General features: G+C 45.5%; 1 protein-coding gene across 1 annotated transcript in view; it reads left to right on the top strand.

Moving 5' to 3' along the window:
* Positions 1-17,511, top strand: part of TP53BP1 (tumor protein p53 binding protein 1) — a 154,286-nt gene that overhangs the window by 99,769 nt on the left and 37,006 nt on the right. Inside the window, 4 exon segments of the mRNA XM_030189634.1 lie at positions 5,954-6,106; positions 7,442-7,734; positions 15,401-15,580; positions 16,134-16,564. Of these exon segments, the coding sequence (XP_030045494.1) occupies positions 5,954-6,106; positions 7,442-7,734; positions 15,401-15,580; positions 16,134-16,564 (1,057 nt within the window).

Genomic DNA, 17,511 nt, shown 5'->3' with positions numbered 1-17,511 from the left:
TGCACGCACAAGTAGTTGTTAGGTAAAGCACAAGCTTGCTGTCTGTCAAAGTTTTGGTGACACACCGGTGTGTTCCGACACAGTGGTTGAGAATTGCTGCTCTAGAGTATCTAGGTATGCAGTTCAGCACGTGGCAAAGAAAGGTATATGCAGGAGATGAAACTGAAGCATAGAAATTTCTACTGAAAGCAAATCGAATGATTTTCACACGTCATAAAAGCATAGAGCAGCAGTAATCTGTACAAAACAGCTTCAAAAATAAGTACATTTCTTACTAGGCAGACTAGCCAGGACATAGTGGCCTTTTTCTGCTGTCAATTGACAGCGTTACTTCAACTGCAGAGAGTTGTCAGCAGTTGTGTTTGCAGATACAGGGTTTGCTCCTGCTAAGTCATCCCGGGGCCTGGGATAACCTCCAGATATTGGTATCAATGGCAGTGGCCTTGATGCCATGGCCAAGGCCTTTGCAGACATCATTTCTGTCCCCCTGGTCTGCCCAGACCCAAGACCATTGAGTGACTGGCCATTTCTACTCCCTATAGGGCAATCTGGATTGGAGGTTGCAGGATATCAGCCTACCTACACAGAAGTGGAATTGGTGGCCAGAGTGATTACTGGTGATGATGGACATGAGCTTATCTGGTTGGGGAGCTTATTGACTGGGCAGAGAGTTCCTCAGGGGCGCTGACACCTAGAGGAAGCAAGGTGGCCCATCAACCAGCTGGAGGTAAAAGCCATTTATTTGGTTCTTCACCTCCAGGCAGTGGTGTGACCTAGTTGATAAGAGCAGTGGGCTGTGATTCAAGGGTCCTAGTGGGACTGGCATTGACTATGCAACATCCTTCTCCTTTCTACACCAAATTAAATTTTGTTTTTGAAATAATTCTGTTTGAGTCCAAATCAGACTATGGAGTAGGTCTAAAATGTCCCCCTTTCTCTTTTGTGAAGCTCCCTTTCCTTTTCAAAAGATGGAAAGGAAAAATTTGGGAGGCATTTATTATAAACAGGTCTTACTGGTTGCTTTCAAGGGCTACATTATCCTCAATTCTATCTTTTCTCCAGGAGGGGTTTGATCAAGGCTTTGGTTCGCTTTTTGAGAGTGATCAAGCACCTCCGCTGTCCTCCCCCTCCCCCCATTTAGGGCAGTATTGCTTCGGTGGGATCTGAATATGATCTTGAGGGTCTTGGCAGGTGCTCCCCTTGAGCTCCTCAAGCACGCTTCTCTGCTTTTCTGGTGATTTTGTTCTACCTGCATGATTTCTGAGCTACAGGTTCTCTTGCAGGGATAAAACAAATAGGAGAGAATATTTTTTTTCACACAGGACCGTAGAAGACAAACACAAATAGGAATGGAGGGGTGGTAATCCATGAAAAATTTTCAGAGGCCTCTGATCGTGAGAGGAGCTGGCTAAACTAAAGGTGGGCAAAGCGATGGGGCCAGATGGCATAAATCCGAGAGTTCTGAAGGAACTTGGGGAAGTTCTAGCGGTTCCGCTGGATGACCTCTTTGATGCTTCTGTAGAGTCCGGCGTGGTCTCGGAGCACTAGAGAAGACCAGATGTGGTCCCTCTCAACAAAAGCAGAAGTAAGGAGAGGTTGGGAACTATAGGTCAGTAAGTCTGATTTCTGTGATAAGTAACTTAATGGAAGTGCTTTTAAAATGGAGAATAGTAAAGTTTTTGGAATCCAATGGATTATAGGACCCGAGGTAATGTGGTTTCACTAGAGGCAGGTCTTGTCGGACAAATCTGATTAATTTCTTTGACCAGGTGACCAGAGAGTTGGATTGAGGGAGATCGTTAGATGTGGTGTATTTGGATTTTAGTAAAGCCTTTGATGCGGTTCTACATAGATGTGTAACAAATAAAACTGAGTGCCCTTGGTATGCGATCTAAAGTGACTATTGGGTTAGGAACAGGTTGAGTGGACGGCTAAGAGATATGATCATGTCACCCCACTATTTTTATATTTGCATTGGGTTACCAATAAAATTCCAAATCTGGCTTAAAATTCTAGTTAGCACCAATAAAGTATTGCACACAGGATCCCCTCTTCATCTCTTCTTGCTAGTTATTCCATTCATCCCAACCCATTCTCTCCATTCTCTGAATGCTCATAGATTGGTTCTGCTATCACTGAAATCTGCTCATTATGAAACCACCAGGACATTAGCATTTTTCTATTTAACACCAAGTCTCTGGATTAATCTTTCCAATGGTATAGCTGAACTTTCCTGGCCAAGATTCAAATCATTACTAAAAGCTCAGCTTTCCAGCTGGCATTAATCTGCCCACCACTTAGATGTTGCCATCCATGGCCTGCATGATCTCTTGGAGATGCAGCCCTTGGTATCTATTTTAACATATTTTTGCTTTTATAAAATGTATGTATGTGCTCTTTCCTAATTTAATTGGAGTTCCTTTCCATTTTATCCAGAATTTTTATTGTAAACCAGTTTGACCTTTTGTTAGCAAAGGTGTATCAAATCTTAGAATAAACATAGTGATAAATGGAGCTTATTCTGAGGAAAAGGCTATTAACCACTGGTGTGCTGCAAGGCTCGGTTCTTGGACCGGTTCTTTTAAACATTTTTGTAAGCGATACGAGGAATGGTCAGGAGTTTGGCAGCTAAGATTTAATGCTATAAAATGCAGGATCATGCATTTGGGCTGTAAAAACTCGCGGGAATGGTACAGGTTACCATTTTGTGCACAAAAGAGGAGCAGGACTGAAGTATGATCATGTGACCAAATAGATAGAAAGTGACGGGAAAGCTAGAAAGATGCTTGGATGCATAGGGAGAGGAATGGCCAGTAGGAAAAAGGAGGTGATGATGCCACTGTTTTTAAGACTGGTGAGACCTTATTTAGATACCAACAGGATGGAGTTGGTCCAGAAGAGGCTACTTAAAATGGTCAGTGGCCTTCATCATAAAGCATATGGTGACAGACTTAACGATCTCAGTATGCATACTTTGAAAGAAAGGCAGGAGAGAGGGAGATACGATAGACATTTAAATACCTATGTGGCATAAATGCACAGAAGGCAAGTCTCTTTCAGTTGAAAGGAAGCTCTGAAACAAGGAGGCAAAGAATGGCCTCCCAGTGGAAGTGGTGGAGTATGTGAATTCTTAAGAGCTTGGGACAAGTACAAAGCATCTCCAAGGGAGTTATAGGAAGAGTAGATTGCACTAATGAGCAGACTGGCAAGACCATATGGTTTTTATTTGCCTACATTTTTTTTTCCCTATGTTTCTAGAGTAAATGGAAAATGCAGTTTATGTATTTAAAAAAAAAAGTTTGGACAAATTCCTGAAGGAAATGTCCATATAAACTGTTATTAAACTAGACTTGGGGAAAGCCCACTTCTTATCCCTGAGGTTAAGTAGCATGTAATCTTGCAACTTTTTGGGAGTCTGCCAAATATTTGTGACCTGGACTAGCCACTGTTGTAAACAGAATACTGCGTTACATGGACTCTTGATCTGACCCAGTAGGGCTACTCTTATGTTATGTTTCTTGTCCTTTTTAAACAACTGTGTTGCTTCGCACGATGCCTTTCTGCCAAAAGTAGTCTTGGGCTTCTATGTGAATCAAGAAGTTTCCTTAACGGCCTTCACTCAAAGCTTCAGACAGGTTCTGGATGCACACTCCGTAAGCTGGATGTGCGTAGAGGTTTTTTGTTTGTTTTGTTTTTTGCACAATCTCAAGGTCATGAATGAATTCAGAAGATAGAGCACAAATAGGTGATCTTGTCATGAGCCACACAAGGATTGCTCAACGGATGAAGACAGCAATAAGATCAGCCTATATTTTGGCAAATAAAGTGGTTCTAACCAGCTTCAGGGCTCACGACTAAAGCTCAGGTGACCACCTGAGCAGTCTCAGGTGCTTTCTCCAGAAAACATTTTCCAAGTGGCAACTTGGTGCTCCCTTCCTTCCTTTGTGTAAAGCATTACAGACTTATCTTTGGCAGAGTGGTTGTGCAGGGAGCCCTGTCTTCCACCCACCCAGATGTATAAATGTCTTGTACATCCCTTTGTTTTGGACTGGTCTAGCTAGATGATAAGGAAGGTGACATTTTAATCTTAACCTGTTTCCCTATTTTCCTGCTAGACCAGTCCAACATATACCACTTCAGAAGACTGAAGGTCTGTAGGGTTTGTTTCTGTAGCAGCTTAGGATTGTGGGCTTTGTTCCGTTTCTATGCTCTTTTCTTGTAACATTCTCATTTTGGTCTTTCTTTAGTTTCCTCGGGGGCTTTGTTATGTCCCAAAGGATTTATTATGACTTTGGTAAAAGTATCTCCAAGCTGCATCTTCTTACGTCGGTGTTGTCACCAGAAGCTGGCTTTTTCTCTACTTCAATTTGCTGGTCACAAGATATTAACCACTGGTAAGGACTGATCTAGCAGGAAGGAAATTAACAGGTAAGATTACCTTGTGACGAGCTATAGCTTGGAAACGATTTGAAATGTACATATGATGAATGCACGTGCTTTGAAGTCTTGAGGTTTTGCTTTGCTTACTGCAGGATATATTGGAGACTCTTTCCATTTCTAGCTGCCTTATCTTGATCCAGTTTACTAAACTGGGAATTTTGAAAATGTTGCACTTCCTTTGTATCTGTCCAGGCACTAAGCTTGGTTTTCTGTCCCTGTGTTTTCAGCAAAGTTCTGTCTGGGTCAAAATAGCTTTATAGTCCCATATCTAACTGACAAATGTTCAAATAACTGAGGGGATGGGATACATGAATGTATCAATTGGAGCAGAAGAGAGCAGCAGCAGAGGCAAAGACAGTTACCCTAGGCTTGTATTTTACAGACATAGTAAAACCTGCAAGGTGGAGCTACTGTGGCCATTTTACAGTTCATAAGACAAAAATAAATTTCCTAAATTTAATGATTTATTTAAAATAATCTCAAGAACAGTAGCTGTGGAGGCATGTTTTCAAAGCACTTAAGGGGTCCTTTTACCAAGCTGCGGTAAAAGGCAGCCTGCGCCAGCATCGGCACGTGTTTTTGACAAACGCTGAGGCCCCCTTTTACTGCAGCAGGTAAAAGGCTGTCTTTTTTTTTTGTTTTAAGAAATGGCTGTGTGACAAGTGAACCAGTTGCCATGCGCCCATTTCGGGGGTGAGCACTTGCTGCCACCCATTGAGGTGGCAGTAAGGGCTCCTTCGCTAACCCAGCGGTAACTTGGCAGCGCGTGCACTGCCCAATTACCGCCGGGTAAACACTTCTGGAAGTGGCGAGTGCTGAGTGTGGGAACTACTGCTGTGCTGCTGCAGTAGTCCGGCGGAAGTTCTGGATTAGCGAGTGGTAAGCCTGCCTTGGGCTTACTGCTGCTTCGTAAAAGACCCCCCCCCCCCCCTCTTAGGCTTACAAAGTTACATAGCAACTTATAGAACTTTGTAATCTAAGTACTTTGAAAATGAGCCCCATAGTGCTGTAAACCCCATCTCTGAGAAATTACCTCAAGGTCATCTGGATCTAATTCCATATTTACAGGGATGCAACACTAGCATGACTGCAAGGAACAAAGGAAACTGTATGTATGTCTGCTGTATATATGTGCATACATGTATCTCTCTCCATGTATGTGCCTAGAAGAGGGAAAGGACGACGTCTTCTGCTATAAGCCATACAACAGTTAAAAGTGATATCTTGACAACAGATTAGGCGGGTCCAAATTCAAGTGGTCTTTATCTCACAACTGCTTCAATGTTTCTAAGGGTGTCTTTTACAAAACTGTGCTAGTGATTCCCGGTGTGGCAAATGAGGAAGCCCGTTCAGTTCCTTTGGGCTTCTTCTCATTTGCTGCTTGGGAACTGCTAGCACGGCTTAGTAAAAGAAGCCCTAAATTAGTAATTCTCAGAGACTGGGAGACAGGAACTGCTATGCTGCATTCTTTTGTTAAGTGAGTATTTATATTTGCAATCCCTTTTTAATTCAGGGGGAGGAAGAGTTTGAATTGCGGCAACCCCCTCCAGGACGTCTCCTGCATCGCCATGTTCGAACAGTTCGTGAGGTGCGCACTGTGGTCACTCGCGTTATCACGGATGTCTACTATGTTGATGGTGCTGAGGTTGAGCGCAAGGTAGTAGAGGTAATGCTTAATAAGTTTCAGGATTACCGATTTATCTGTCTGCCTATATTCAAAAATTCCATTATGTTTATTATAGTTGATACACAGCTTTACTTGTTCAGAACAAAGCAATTTACAATATGATTAACATTGTTTCTAAATAAAAACTTAAGTTAAAAAAATTAAAATAAAATAAATCAAGAACTCCAAATACAAAAGCCTATCTCATTCATACCAGAACCATACATACTTCTTATTCATCCTAGTTGTCAGTTGTGTATCGGTTTCAACAGCTCCCAACTCCACTGCTGTTGATTGTTTACATAGTAACATAGTAAATGATGGCAGATGAAGACCTGTACTGTCCATCCAGTCTGCCCAACAAGATAAACTCATTATGGAGGAGTGGCCTAGTGGTTAGGGTGGTGGACTTTGGTCCTGGGGAACTGAGGAACTGAGTTCGATTCCCACTTCAGGCACAGGCAGCTCCTTGTGACTCTGGGCAAGTCACTTAACCCTCCATTGCCCCATGTAAGCCGCATTGAGCCTGCCATGAGTGGGAAAGCGCGGGGTACAAATGTAACTAAAATAAATTATACATGGGATGTGATGCTTTATATGTATACCCAAGTTTGATTTGTCCTTGCCATTTTCAGGGCACAGACCGTATAAGTTTGCCCAGCACTGTTCTTGTACTAAAATTTCTGAAGTTAACGTCAAAGCCCCTTAAAATTTACACTCCAGCCCATCCATATCTATTCAGTCACGATCAGGGCACAGACCGTAGAAGTCTGCCCAGCACTGGTTTTGCTTCCCAATTAATAATGTTACTTGATGTCTCCAGTATTTTTGTGGGTGGGAGTATGATTAATAGGGTCAAGATTTTATTTTTGATTTGGTTAGCATTGGTCTATTAATCTGATGAACTACTCCTATAGGATGTTATTCTTTCTCTCCCCATGATGTGGATTGTTTTTTCTTTTACTTTCCTTACCGTGTATTTTTCTTATTTTCATGGGAGTCTGAAATTTCTGTGGAACCCTTTGTTTATCATTGATGGAATAATAAAACTAGAGGATTCAGTTTGCCAATTGTTTTGACAGGCTTATGTTAGCATTTGTTACCTAAAATTGGTTCCTCTTTTGAGAACCTATAACTTTTTGCAAGAATCCAACCTTTTGGCTTACTTGACAGACTTGCATTAATCTTTTTTACTTGTTTGTCTTAATTATAAGGCAGTAGACAACAGACCATGGGGTATTTGAGTAACATATACATCTTCATCTTCATACTGCGGTAATTTAGAATTGCAAAAAAAAAAAAAAATCCTTTTGACTTTTTTTGTTTTTCCTTCAGGAAACTGATGAACCAGTAGTTGAATGTCAGGAGTATGAGAATGATGTCTCACCCTCCCAGACTGCAGGGTCATCTTTGACGTCTGGGGATCTTGCAGACATCAGCTCCCTTTCTTCAAAAGCTTCAAGCCTGCAGCGTACATCCAGTGGGGCGAGCAGTGGTTTGTCTGTAGCTCACAGTGGCAGTGGCTCAGACCGAGGCCGGGGGAACATTCACCAGAAAGGAAAAATGACTGCATTGGAACCTGGAGAGTTTGCTATACCCAGTGGCAGGGGCCCTACTGGAAAACTGAGGTGCATAAATTGTTACAGAACTGGAATATTCTACTGGCCTGTATAGTTCAGTGCAACAGAGGTTTGGGGGAAACAAAAGGTCCATGTTGTTCTTGGAACCCAGAGAAATATTTTCCCTAGAGAGCAATGGGGAAAAATGCAGCCATGAAGGATGGCAATGTCCCCAGTGATGGCAGCATACACAGACTCTACCCCAGCTGTTTACTCTTTAAAAAAGAAAAAAAATGTCTCCATGGCAACAAGGGCAACAGCATGGAATTGCAGCTCATGCTCTTTACCCCCCCATCCTCCATCTTACTGACTTTTTGATATGGATCGTTTTTGTTCCTGTAGGAGAGTGGGTGCACGAGAGAAGGAATTTTTACGAGAACGTTTGCTTGTGCTGCCATCATCACAGATGTTGCCATCCTTTCTGGATGCTTTTCTCTGCTGTTCATGGAGCAGCGTCATTAGGGCATTATACCTTCCTTGAGGCTTTGAATGTAGGTAATGAAATAGACCCCACATAGTTGTAGTTACTGAGGCTAGACTGGGTATGATCAGAGTTTCCAAGTAAAATCTTGAACCATGTCGTTCTGTGGAGGTAGAAACAGTGGTACTTTTACCTGAGGGATGTGACTTTCTGAGGCAACTTGGATTTAGCTGAGACAGTAAAAATAGCACTAGATTAAATTAAGTAACCTTTTTGTGAAAGTTATGGCTTTGGGTTTTTGGGTTTTTTTTGAGTAGTGTAGCTGGCAGCATACAGCATTTCTTTTTTGACATTCAGGATAATAAGGAAGTTGCTCTTACATGTGGGTCAACGTCCGCAGCATAGCTGAAGCCGTTTTTCCTTCCATGTCATCGAAGACACCCAGCGGCTTCAAGCGTTGTACTCGGTGCAACTGGACCATCTCAGGTACCGATACATACGCCTGCTGTATTCAGTTCCTTGGGCCTGACCATAGCCCAGCCACTTGTAGTCTGTGTCTTCATATGAAGAAACGGACTCAAGTGTCTCAAGAGGTCCAGCGAGAGAAGCTTTTTAGGGCCTGGTCTGGTCCCGTGACGTCAACATTGGTAATGAGGTCAGCGGCATCGACATCGGGAGCTAAGATAATGTCTGCTGAGAGACCAACTCGCGCTGGGAACAGTGAGGTGTCGAGTGGGTCTCCACCTGCCTCGAGGCCTCTTGTTTTGTAGGCCCCCCGGGACCAACCTTCGTCGGACCCTGCCCCGAGGAGACGTGAGGATTCCACGTCCTCGGTACCGAGGAGTCTCGATGACAGGCGTCGAGCGAAGGCGAAGAAGCACTGTCATCGTTCTCCTTCGACACACGGTACCGGGAACTTCGGGGTGTCGAGAGAATCGGCACCCGAGAAGCGTCTGTGCCGAGAGAAGCGCTTCCCCCTCAATACAGGAGTTGCAAATGCGTCGGTCTCCTAGCAGCCCAGTACCTGCTCCCGAGTCTTCACAGTTTCTGACACCGCCTGTTCCACCGGCCCGCGGCCTTCTCAGATGGCGGCTCTCGACGAGTGAATCCGGGCCTTGTTTCCAGAGTTTCTGGAGGGACTACTGTGACAGCTTTGGTGTCGGGGGTACCATCTGCTGCAGCGGTGTCTGGCCCTTCTCCTGTGGTGAGGTCTTCGACTGCGGTGCCCCCTTCGACGTCGGCTGCCACCCAGGTCAACTCCCCTTCGACTTCAGTGGAGGGATCTTCGCCACAGTCAGATCGGGCTTCAACTTCTCGACATTGCCACAGAGAACATCGTTCCTTGGCATCGAGGCAGGTCCAGTGTCGGAATACCTTGACACAGGTTGTATCCGACACTGAGCAGGAGTGCTCGTGGGAGTCAGAGGAAGATCCCAGGTACTTCTCTTCTGATGAGTCCTTTGGGATTTCTTCTGACCCTTACCCTCCGCTTGAAAGAAGAAGACTATCTCCACCTGAGAGTCTGTCTTTTTCCTCTTTTGTCTGTGAAATGACTACAGCTATTCCCTTCCCTGTGGAAGTTGAGGATGAGCCCAGGACTGAGATGCTCGAGGTTCTGGATTATTCTTCTCCACCTAAAGAGGCTGTGACAGGCCCACTGCATAAGGTACTGAAGGAAGTCCTTATGCGAAATTGGTCCGCCCCTCTGTCTGGCCCTGTGGTCCCCAAGAAAGCTGAATCCCAATATTGGATCCACGGTGAACCTGGGTTGATGAGGTCCCAATTACCCCACAATTCCATGGTGGTGGATTCTGCTCTCAAGAGAGCTAGGAGTACTAGAGACTATGCTTCGGCACCCCCAGGTGCCCAGAGTGTTCACAAAGTGCCTGGCAGTAGTCGCAGCATCGCTATGCAGACTGGGAGTGCATGTGTTCCCTTATCTCGACGATTGGCTGGTGAAGAGCACCTCTGAGGCAGGCGCTCTACAGTCCATGGGAATGACTAGTCAGGTGCTAGAGCTACTGGGCTTCGTGATCAATTACTCCAAGTCCCATCTCATCCCAGTACAAAAGTTGGAATTCATTGGAGCTCTGTTGAACACAAGGACAGCTCGAGCTTATCTTCCCGAGGCAAGGGCGGACAACCTCCTGTCCCTGGTGTCCATGGTTCGAGCGTCTCAACAGATTACGTCTCGGCAGATGTTGAGACTTCTGGGGCACATGGCCTCCACAGTTCATGTGACTCCCATGGCACATCTACACATGAGATCAGCTCAATGGACCCTAGCTTTCCAGTGGTATCAAGCTGTAGGGAGTCTAGAGGATGTAATCCAACTTTCCACCGACTTTCGGAATTCCCTTCAGTGGTGGGCAATTCAATCCAATTTGACCTTGGGACGTGCATTCCAAATTCCTCAGCCACAAAAAGTGCTGACGACAGATGCATCTCTCTTAGGGTGGGGAGCTCATGTGGTTTGGCTTCACACTCAAGGAGCCTGTTCCTTTCAGGAAAAAGGTCTTCAGATCAATCTCCTGGAATTGCGAGTGATCTGGAGTGCTCTAAAGGCTCTCAGAGACAGGCTGTCCAACCAAATCATATTGATTCAGACAGACAATCAGGTTGCCTTGTATTACACAAACAAGCAGGGGGGCACCGGATCTCGCCCTCTGTGTCAGAAAGCCGTTCAGATGTGGCTTTGGGCATGCCGTCATGGCATGTTTCTCCAAGCCACTTACCTGTCAGGCGTAAACAACAGTCTGGCTGACAGATTGAGCAGGATAATGCAACCTCACGAGTGGTCTCTGAACAGAGACGTACTCCGCAAGATCTTCCGAGCGTGGGGCACTCCCTCAGTGGATCTTTTTGCTACTCGGATCAATCACAAAGTCCCTCAGTTCTGTTCCAGGCTTCAGGCCCACAACAGACTACCGTTAGATGCCTTTCTCCTTCATTGGGGAACGGGCCTCCTGTATGCGTATCCTCCCATACCTCTTGTAGGAAAGAGTTTGCTGAAACTCAAACAAGACTGCGGAACCATGATTGTTTGCTCCCTTCTGGCCGCGTCAGATTTGGTCCCCGACTTCTTCTGGAATTGTCCTCCGAAGAACCGTGGAGATTAGAATGTTTTCCAACCCTCATCACCCAGAATGAGGGGTCGCTTCTGCATCCCAACCTCCATTCTCTGGCTCTCACGGCCTGGATGTTGAGAGCTTAGAATTTGCCTCCTTGGGTCTTTCAGAGGGTGTCTCCCGAGTCTTGCTTGCTTCCTGGAAAGATTCCACGAAGAGGTGTTACTCTTTCAAATGGAGGAGGTTTGCCATCTGGTGTGACAGCAAGGCCCTAGACCCTCTTTCTTGTCCTACACAGACCTTGCTTGAATACCTTCTACACTTGTCAGAGTCTGGTCTCAAGACCAACTCTGTAAGGGTTCATCTTAGTGCGATTAGTGCTTATCACTGTGTAGAGGGTAAGCCTATCTTTGGACAGCCTTTAGTTCGCTTCATGAGAGGTTTGCTTTTGTCAAAGACCCCGGTCAAACCTCCACCAGTGTCATGGGATCTCAACGTCGTTCTCACCCAGCTGATGAAAGCTCCTTTTGAGCCACTGAATTCCTGCCATCTGAAGTACTTGACCTGGAAGGTCGTTTTCTTGTTGGCTGTTACTTCAGCTCGTAGAGTCATTGAGCTTCAGGCTTTGGTAGTTCATGCACCTTACATTAAGTTTCATCATAACAGAGTTGTCCTCCGCACGCACCCTAAGTTCCTGCCGAAGGTGGTGTCGGAGTTCCATCTAGAGAGTTGCACGGGGACAGAAATCCTACCCATCCCCACCCATCCCCGCTGGAATCTTACCCGTCCCCACCCATCCCCGCAAAAATTTAAACCATCCCAACCCATCCCCACCCGTCCCCGCAAGAATTTAACCCATCCCCACCCATCCCCGTAAGAATTTAATAGTACATAAAAGAAAGTTCCAGTCAGCTCCCTTTCTGGATTTGAGCCACAGCACTGTAGGCAAGGACGGACCGGAAGTTGGAACTTGGAACACTCTGGTGCGCACATGTAAGATTTGTCGCTGATTCACTGGGATTGTGTGCTGAGAGGCCACCACATGCACGCGCCAGTAGGTCAGGTGACATCTGATTCTCGTGCCTGTGTCAGAGCTGAGGTCTGTGCACCAGCCTGGGAGCAAAGAGGATTAATAGTAACATAGTAAGTGACAGCAAATAGACCTGAACGGTCCATCCACTCTGCCCAATAGTCACACTCATGATCAATTCATCATTAAATCAACGAGTGTGATATTATATACTTGATTATGGTCTTTCTTTCGTGTTTCTAGAACAAAGACCACAGGAGTCTATCTGGCCCCATCCTTATGTTCCAACTGCTGGAGTTGCCATCGAAGCCCACTCCAGCCTATTCATGTTCTCATTTGTGGGACACAGACCGTAAAAGTCTGTCCAGCACTGTCCTCATGTTCCAGCCACTGAAGTTGCTGTCTAAGCCCTTTCCAGCCCATCCTACACCAGATTGCTATGTATGAGACACAGAACATACAAGTCTGCCAGGTATCAGCTCTAGTTCATCACAGCCAGAGTCGCCATCTAAGCGTCACTTGACACATCCACTCACATGCAGCCATTTAAGGTTAGCTTTTATATAACTTCCATTTTCTAATTAGAGATCCTCTGTGTTCATCCCACGCCTTTTTGAATTCCGTCATCATTTGTGACTCTACCACCTCCTTAATGGAAGACTTTCCACATTTATGCTGTTAAATCAAGGAAGAAGAGGAGGAGGAGACAGCACTCAAATAAATTGGTATTCGGTAGATGAGAGGCTGGTGCAGGTGCAGCTTACACTTCCACGGGAAGCCCACAGAACTGGTTCCATCCCCGTGGGAACCCCGCAGGAACTGCCTCCGTCCCCGCGGGAACCCCGCAGAACTGCTTCCATCCCCACGGGAACCCCGCAGGAACTGCCTCCGTCCCCGCGGGAATCCCGCGGGTTCCGCGGGATTCCCGCGGGGTCGGAAGCCGTGCAGCTCTCTAGTTCCATCTGAACCAGTCAATTGTCTTGCCAACTTTCTTTCCCCGTCCTCATACCCGCCCTGGCGAAAGCAGTTTGCATACCTTGGACTGCAAGAGAGCATTGGCCTTTTATGTGGAGTGGACACAGCCCTTCAGACAGTCCGCCCAGTTGTTTGTTTCTTTCAATCCCAGCAGGAGGGGAGTCGCCGTCGGGAAAACGCACAATCTCCAATTGGCTAGCAGATTGCATTTCCTTTACTTATGCCCAAGCTGGGCTGACTCTAGAGGGCCATGTCACGTTTCATAATGTTAGAGCCATGGCTGCGTCAGTGGCCCACTTAAAGTCAGCCTCTATTGAAGAGATTTGCAAGGCTGGAACATGGTCATCAGTCCATACATTCACATCTGACTACTGCCTTCAGCAGGATACCCGACGCAACAGTCTGTTTGGGCAGTCGGTGCTGCAGAATCTGTTTGGGGTTTATAATCCAACTCCACCCCCCCTAGACCCATTTTTCTTCTGTTCCAGGCTGCACGCTCAGTTAGTTGTTTATGGTTTCAGGTCAATCCATGTTATGTCCTCGCCGTTGCAAGGCCCAATTGACCAATGTTCATTGTTTTGAGTGAGCCTGGGTGCAAGGGATACCCCACGTGAGAACAAGCAGTCTGCTTGTCCTCAGAGAAAGCGAAGATACATACCTGTAGCAGGTATTCTCTGAGGACAGCAGGCTGATTGTTCTCACAAACCCGCCTTCCTCCCCTTTGGAGTTCTTTTTTTGTTTTATGCTTTTTGATTAAGGAACCACGCTCACGCAGGGCGGACAGGAAGTCGTTTGCGCATTCGCAGTCCGTGCTGCTCACGCGACGGATCTCTCTGGAAAACTTTGTTTTATTTTGCTTGCAAAATCTTCTGATTCTCGGGCCGCCGCGGACGTCGAGCCACATGTGAGAACAATCAGCCTGCTGTCCTCAGAGAATACCTGCTTACAGGTATGTATCTTCGCTTTTGTGCACATCTAAATTATGTACATGTACAAATAGCAATTTAGAAAGATGCTATTTACATATTTACATGTATATCCTCTGGGACACATATTTAAAGAGAGCATGTTAAGAATGTGGCATGGCTTGGTCATGGTGTGATTATTCCTCATAAATAGACCATAAGGCCAGATCTATAATAAAATAGATATATAGATACAATATCCTCCATCAGTTTGTACTCCAAGGTACATGCAAATGCTAACTCCCAGAATAAATTCTTAAATGAAGGGGTAGGTGCAAAAGCTGACAGAATTCACCCGGGTTCCCCTTCTGATGTCAGCATCTCAAGTACCCCATACCCTGGACACCTCTCAGCTCTTACCTGAGTTCTTAATGGCTATGCGTCTGTATTTGGCAGCTTGATCCCTAGCAATGCTACTGTAAAAACTACTGCTAGTGAATCAAAGTGCCATTTTGACCCCAGGTTCCAGTGAGGCAGGAGCATCATAGTGACGTAGCCATGGGGGAGGGGGGGGGGGCCTGGGTCCCCCAAAGTCTGCTAGTTTGGATGGCAGGGGTCCCCAAGCCCGCACCAGCAAAAGCTTTCCTGTGGCAGTATTCACCGCCGCACTCCTGTTCTGCTTCCTGACCTTGATTTCTTGGGGGAGGGGCACATTTTGCCCCGCTGCTCTCCTCCCCTGCCGTAATCCTACATACTTGGACTGACTGGGGTCCCTAAGCCCCACCAACAGAAGCCTTCCTGTGGCAATACTCAGCGCCTCACTGCCTGCCCTGTTTCCCCTCTCTTCACGCATGCTCATTCACTAAAACCAAGCGTGTGCACCAGGGCGGGAAAGCAGGACATGCAACGCAGTGCCGAGTATCGCCACAGGAAGGCTTCTGCTTGTGGGGCTTGGGGACACGCCAGTCCAGGTATGTGTGGGGTTGCAGTGAGGGCAGAGAGTGGCATGGAGGTGGAGCAAAATATCCTTGCTTCTCTGGATGTGCTGGCTGGCAGCACATTCTTCTGGGTTTTTTTTTACAAAAGGCTTCATTTTACAGAACCTGTTGCTTAAAAAAAAATAATAGAGGGGGAATTGCGAATGTCCTAACCTAGATGTCTTAATTCCCCTTTCCATGACCTATCTAAAATAGGTCTTCCATGTGTCAGAGCAGCGTGGATTTTCTCGGGCAGTTCTTTTACACAGCAGAAGACTGACTTGTCTTTATCTCTGTAGTCCTAGGCGAGGGGCCAGCCAACCAGGATCTCCAAACCGGCCTGGAGGCCAAGCAGGCATGCCAGTGTATGAGGAGGATGGTGATGCAGTGCTTGCTCTCAGACAGGGGCACAAAGGATCTTTGACACCACGTGGACGAGGGAGAAGGGGACGCCCTCCTTCTCGAGGAGCTGGGACAAGGTACTCTGAAAATACCAGGATAGTGCTGTTTGGGAGCTTGGATTTATGTTTGACTGGAGTTCCCAATATTCCACTTAGTAGAGTAAGAGGTTTTTTTCTTTTTGTGTGTTGGAAGGTGGGGACACTTTCCCAGCTTGTATCAGCTTATAAGAGATCTGAACCAGAGACTTTTTAATGTTGATTATGTTGCAGCATCAGATGTTGTGTTGGATCAGTTTTGGGGAATTCACCAGCATTACTGTTTAATCAGATTTTGCTGGGCACAAATACAGAATGCAGGGTGGATTGTAAGGAGAGATACTTGTAGGAATAAAAGTGATTGGGGATGTGGAGATGGATGGAGGAACAGATTTCTGATGGGAATTAGGTAAGGCAGAATCCTGATTTTTCTGAATGTGTGGACCAGCTTTCTCACCTTATTCATCTTCTCATGTTTCTTATCTCTTCCTCTTGAGATCTCATAAGAATGGCAGCTCTTTCTCTTCTCCCTTTTGCTGGTCTTCTGTCTCCACCTTCTGCAGCTCCTGATGCCGGGTCTTCCTTATCCCTGCAGGGAGAATGCACTGACAGCACAGGCATGCATTGATGACCCTTCAGCTGCGGCCTCAACAGATGAGGAGTCATTTACTCGCATTACTGCACACCCACTGGACTCTGGTGACCAGCCGGATGCTGGAACACCTGCTTTGCGTAGAAGTAATTCTCCAGAAATCCCGTTGCAAATAGCCACCAGCACCTCAGACAACTCAGACACATCACACGGCGGCAGCAGTTTTGTTGGGCTCAGGGTTGTAGCCAAGTGGTCCTCAAATGGATATTTTTATTCAGGAACAATTACCCAGGATGTTGGAGGAGGGAAATACAAATTACTGTTTGATGATGGCTATGAATGTGACGTCTTGGGCAAAGACATTTTACTCTGTGACCCCATTCCTCTGGAAACTGAGGTGACGGCACTTTCAGAGGATGAGTATTTCAGTGCAGGTATGGAAATAGGGCATGCAATGAATTTCTCTGAACTTTCTTGGATCTTTTCTATTTGTAGTGTAACTTGTGCAATGCCAGGCATATGCTCATTTAAATGTTTGCTGGTCTAGTAGCATCTTTACGTATTACTTCCTTTAAGGACTCAGATTGCGCACCTTTGGTTCTAAATGATACATACAAATGATACAGATAATATTTAGCATACTTAAGCAGCTTAAAAAGGGTGCATTCCTAGGCTGCCTAAAGTTACCTTTAAGTGACAATATTTAGGTTGTTTAGTAGCTATAGGGTCAATATTTAAAGTAGTTTAACCGGGCAGGAAAGGCTCCTGCCCGGTTAAATAGCCTGCGAGGGCCTATTCAGGGATAGTCGGGGGCTTTCACTGTATAGTAATGATGATGATGATGGGTATTTATAGCCTGCTATTCTCCCTAAAACTAGGTTCAATTATAATAAGTAAATACAATAATTACCTAAGAGCTACATTACGACAGGAGTTCCTACAATTCATAACAGACATTTAGAAAATACATGAGACTTCAGTTATTTTTGGAAACAAAAATGGAGTGAAAGTGCCCTAATATCTACAGGAAGTGCATTCCAATATTCGGTCATTCAAAATAGTGCAGACTTTTCCTGAAAACTTTTAAGTTTGTTTCCTCTAAACAAAGGAACTCTGAGGATAAGGTAGTTACAATTACATTGTGCTCCACCATCATACAATAGTGTGACTAATGAAGTTGGATCGGATGAGCACAAGCCCTCTAAAATGTTAAAAACAAAACAACGTATTTTAAAAGTTATTCTTGCTCTTATCTGAAGCCAATGTAGTTCAACCAGCAAAGGAGATATATGATCTTACCTAGCTTTGTGAAATGTTAGCTTAGCAGCTATATTCTGGATCAGCTGTAACATCTGCAGTTGTTTTTCTGTAATTCCTACAT

Source organism: Microcaecilia unicolor, chromosome 1, assembly GCF_901765095.1.
Source record: "Microcaecilia unicolor chromosome 1, aMicUni1.1, whole genome shotgun sequence".
NCBI classification, from domain to species: Eukaryota; Metazoa; Chordata; class Amphibia; order Gymnophiona; family Siphonopidae; genus Microcaecilia; species Microcaecilia unicolor.
This window is presented reverse-complemented; position numbering and strand designations above follow the sequence as displayed.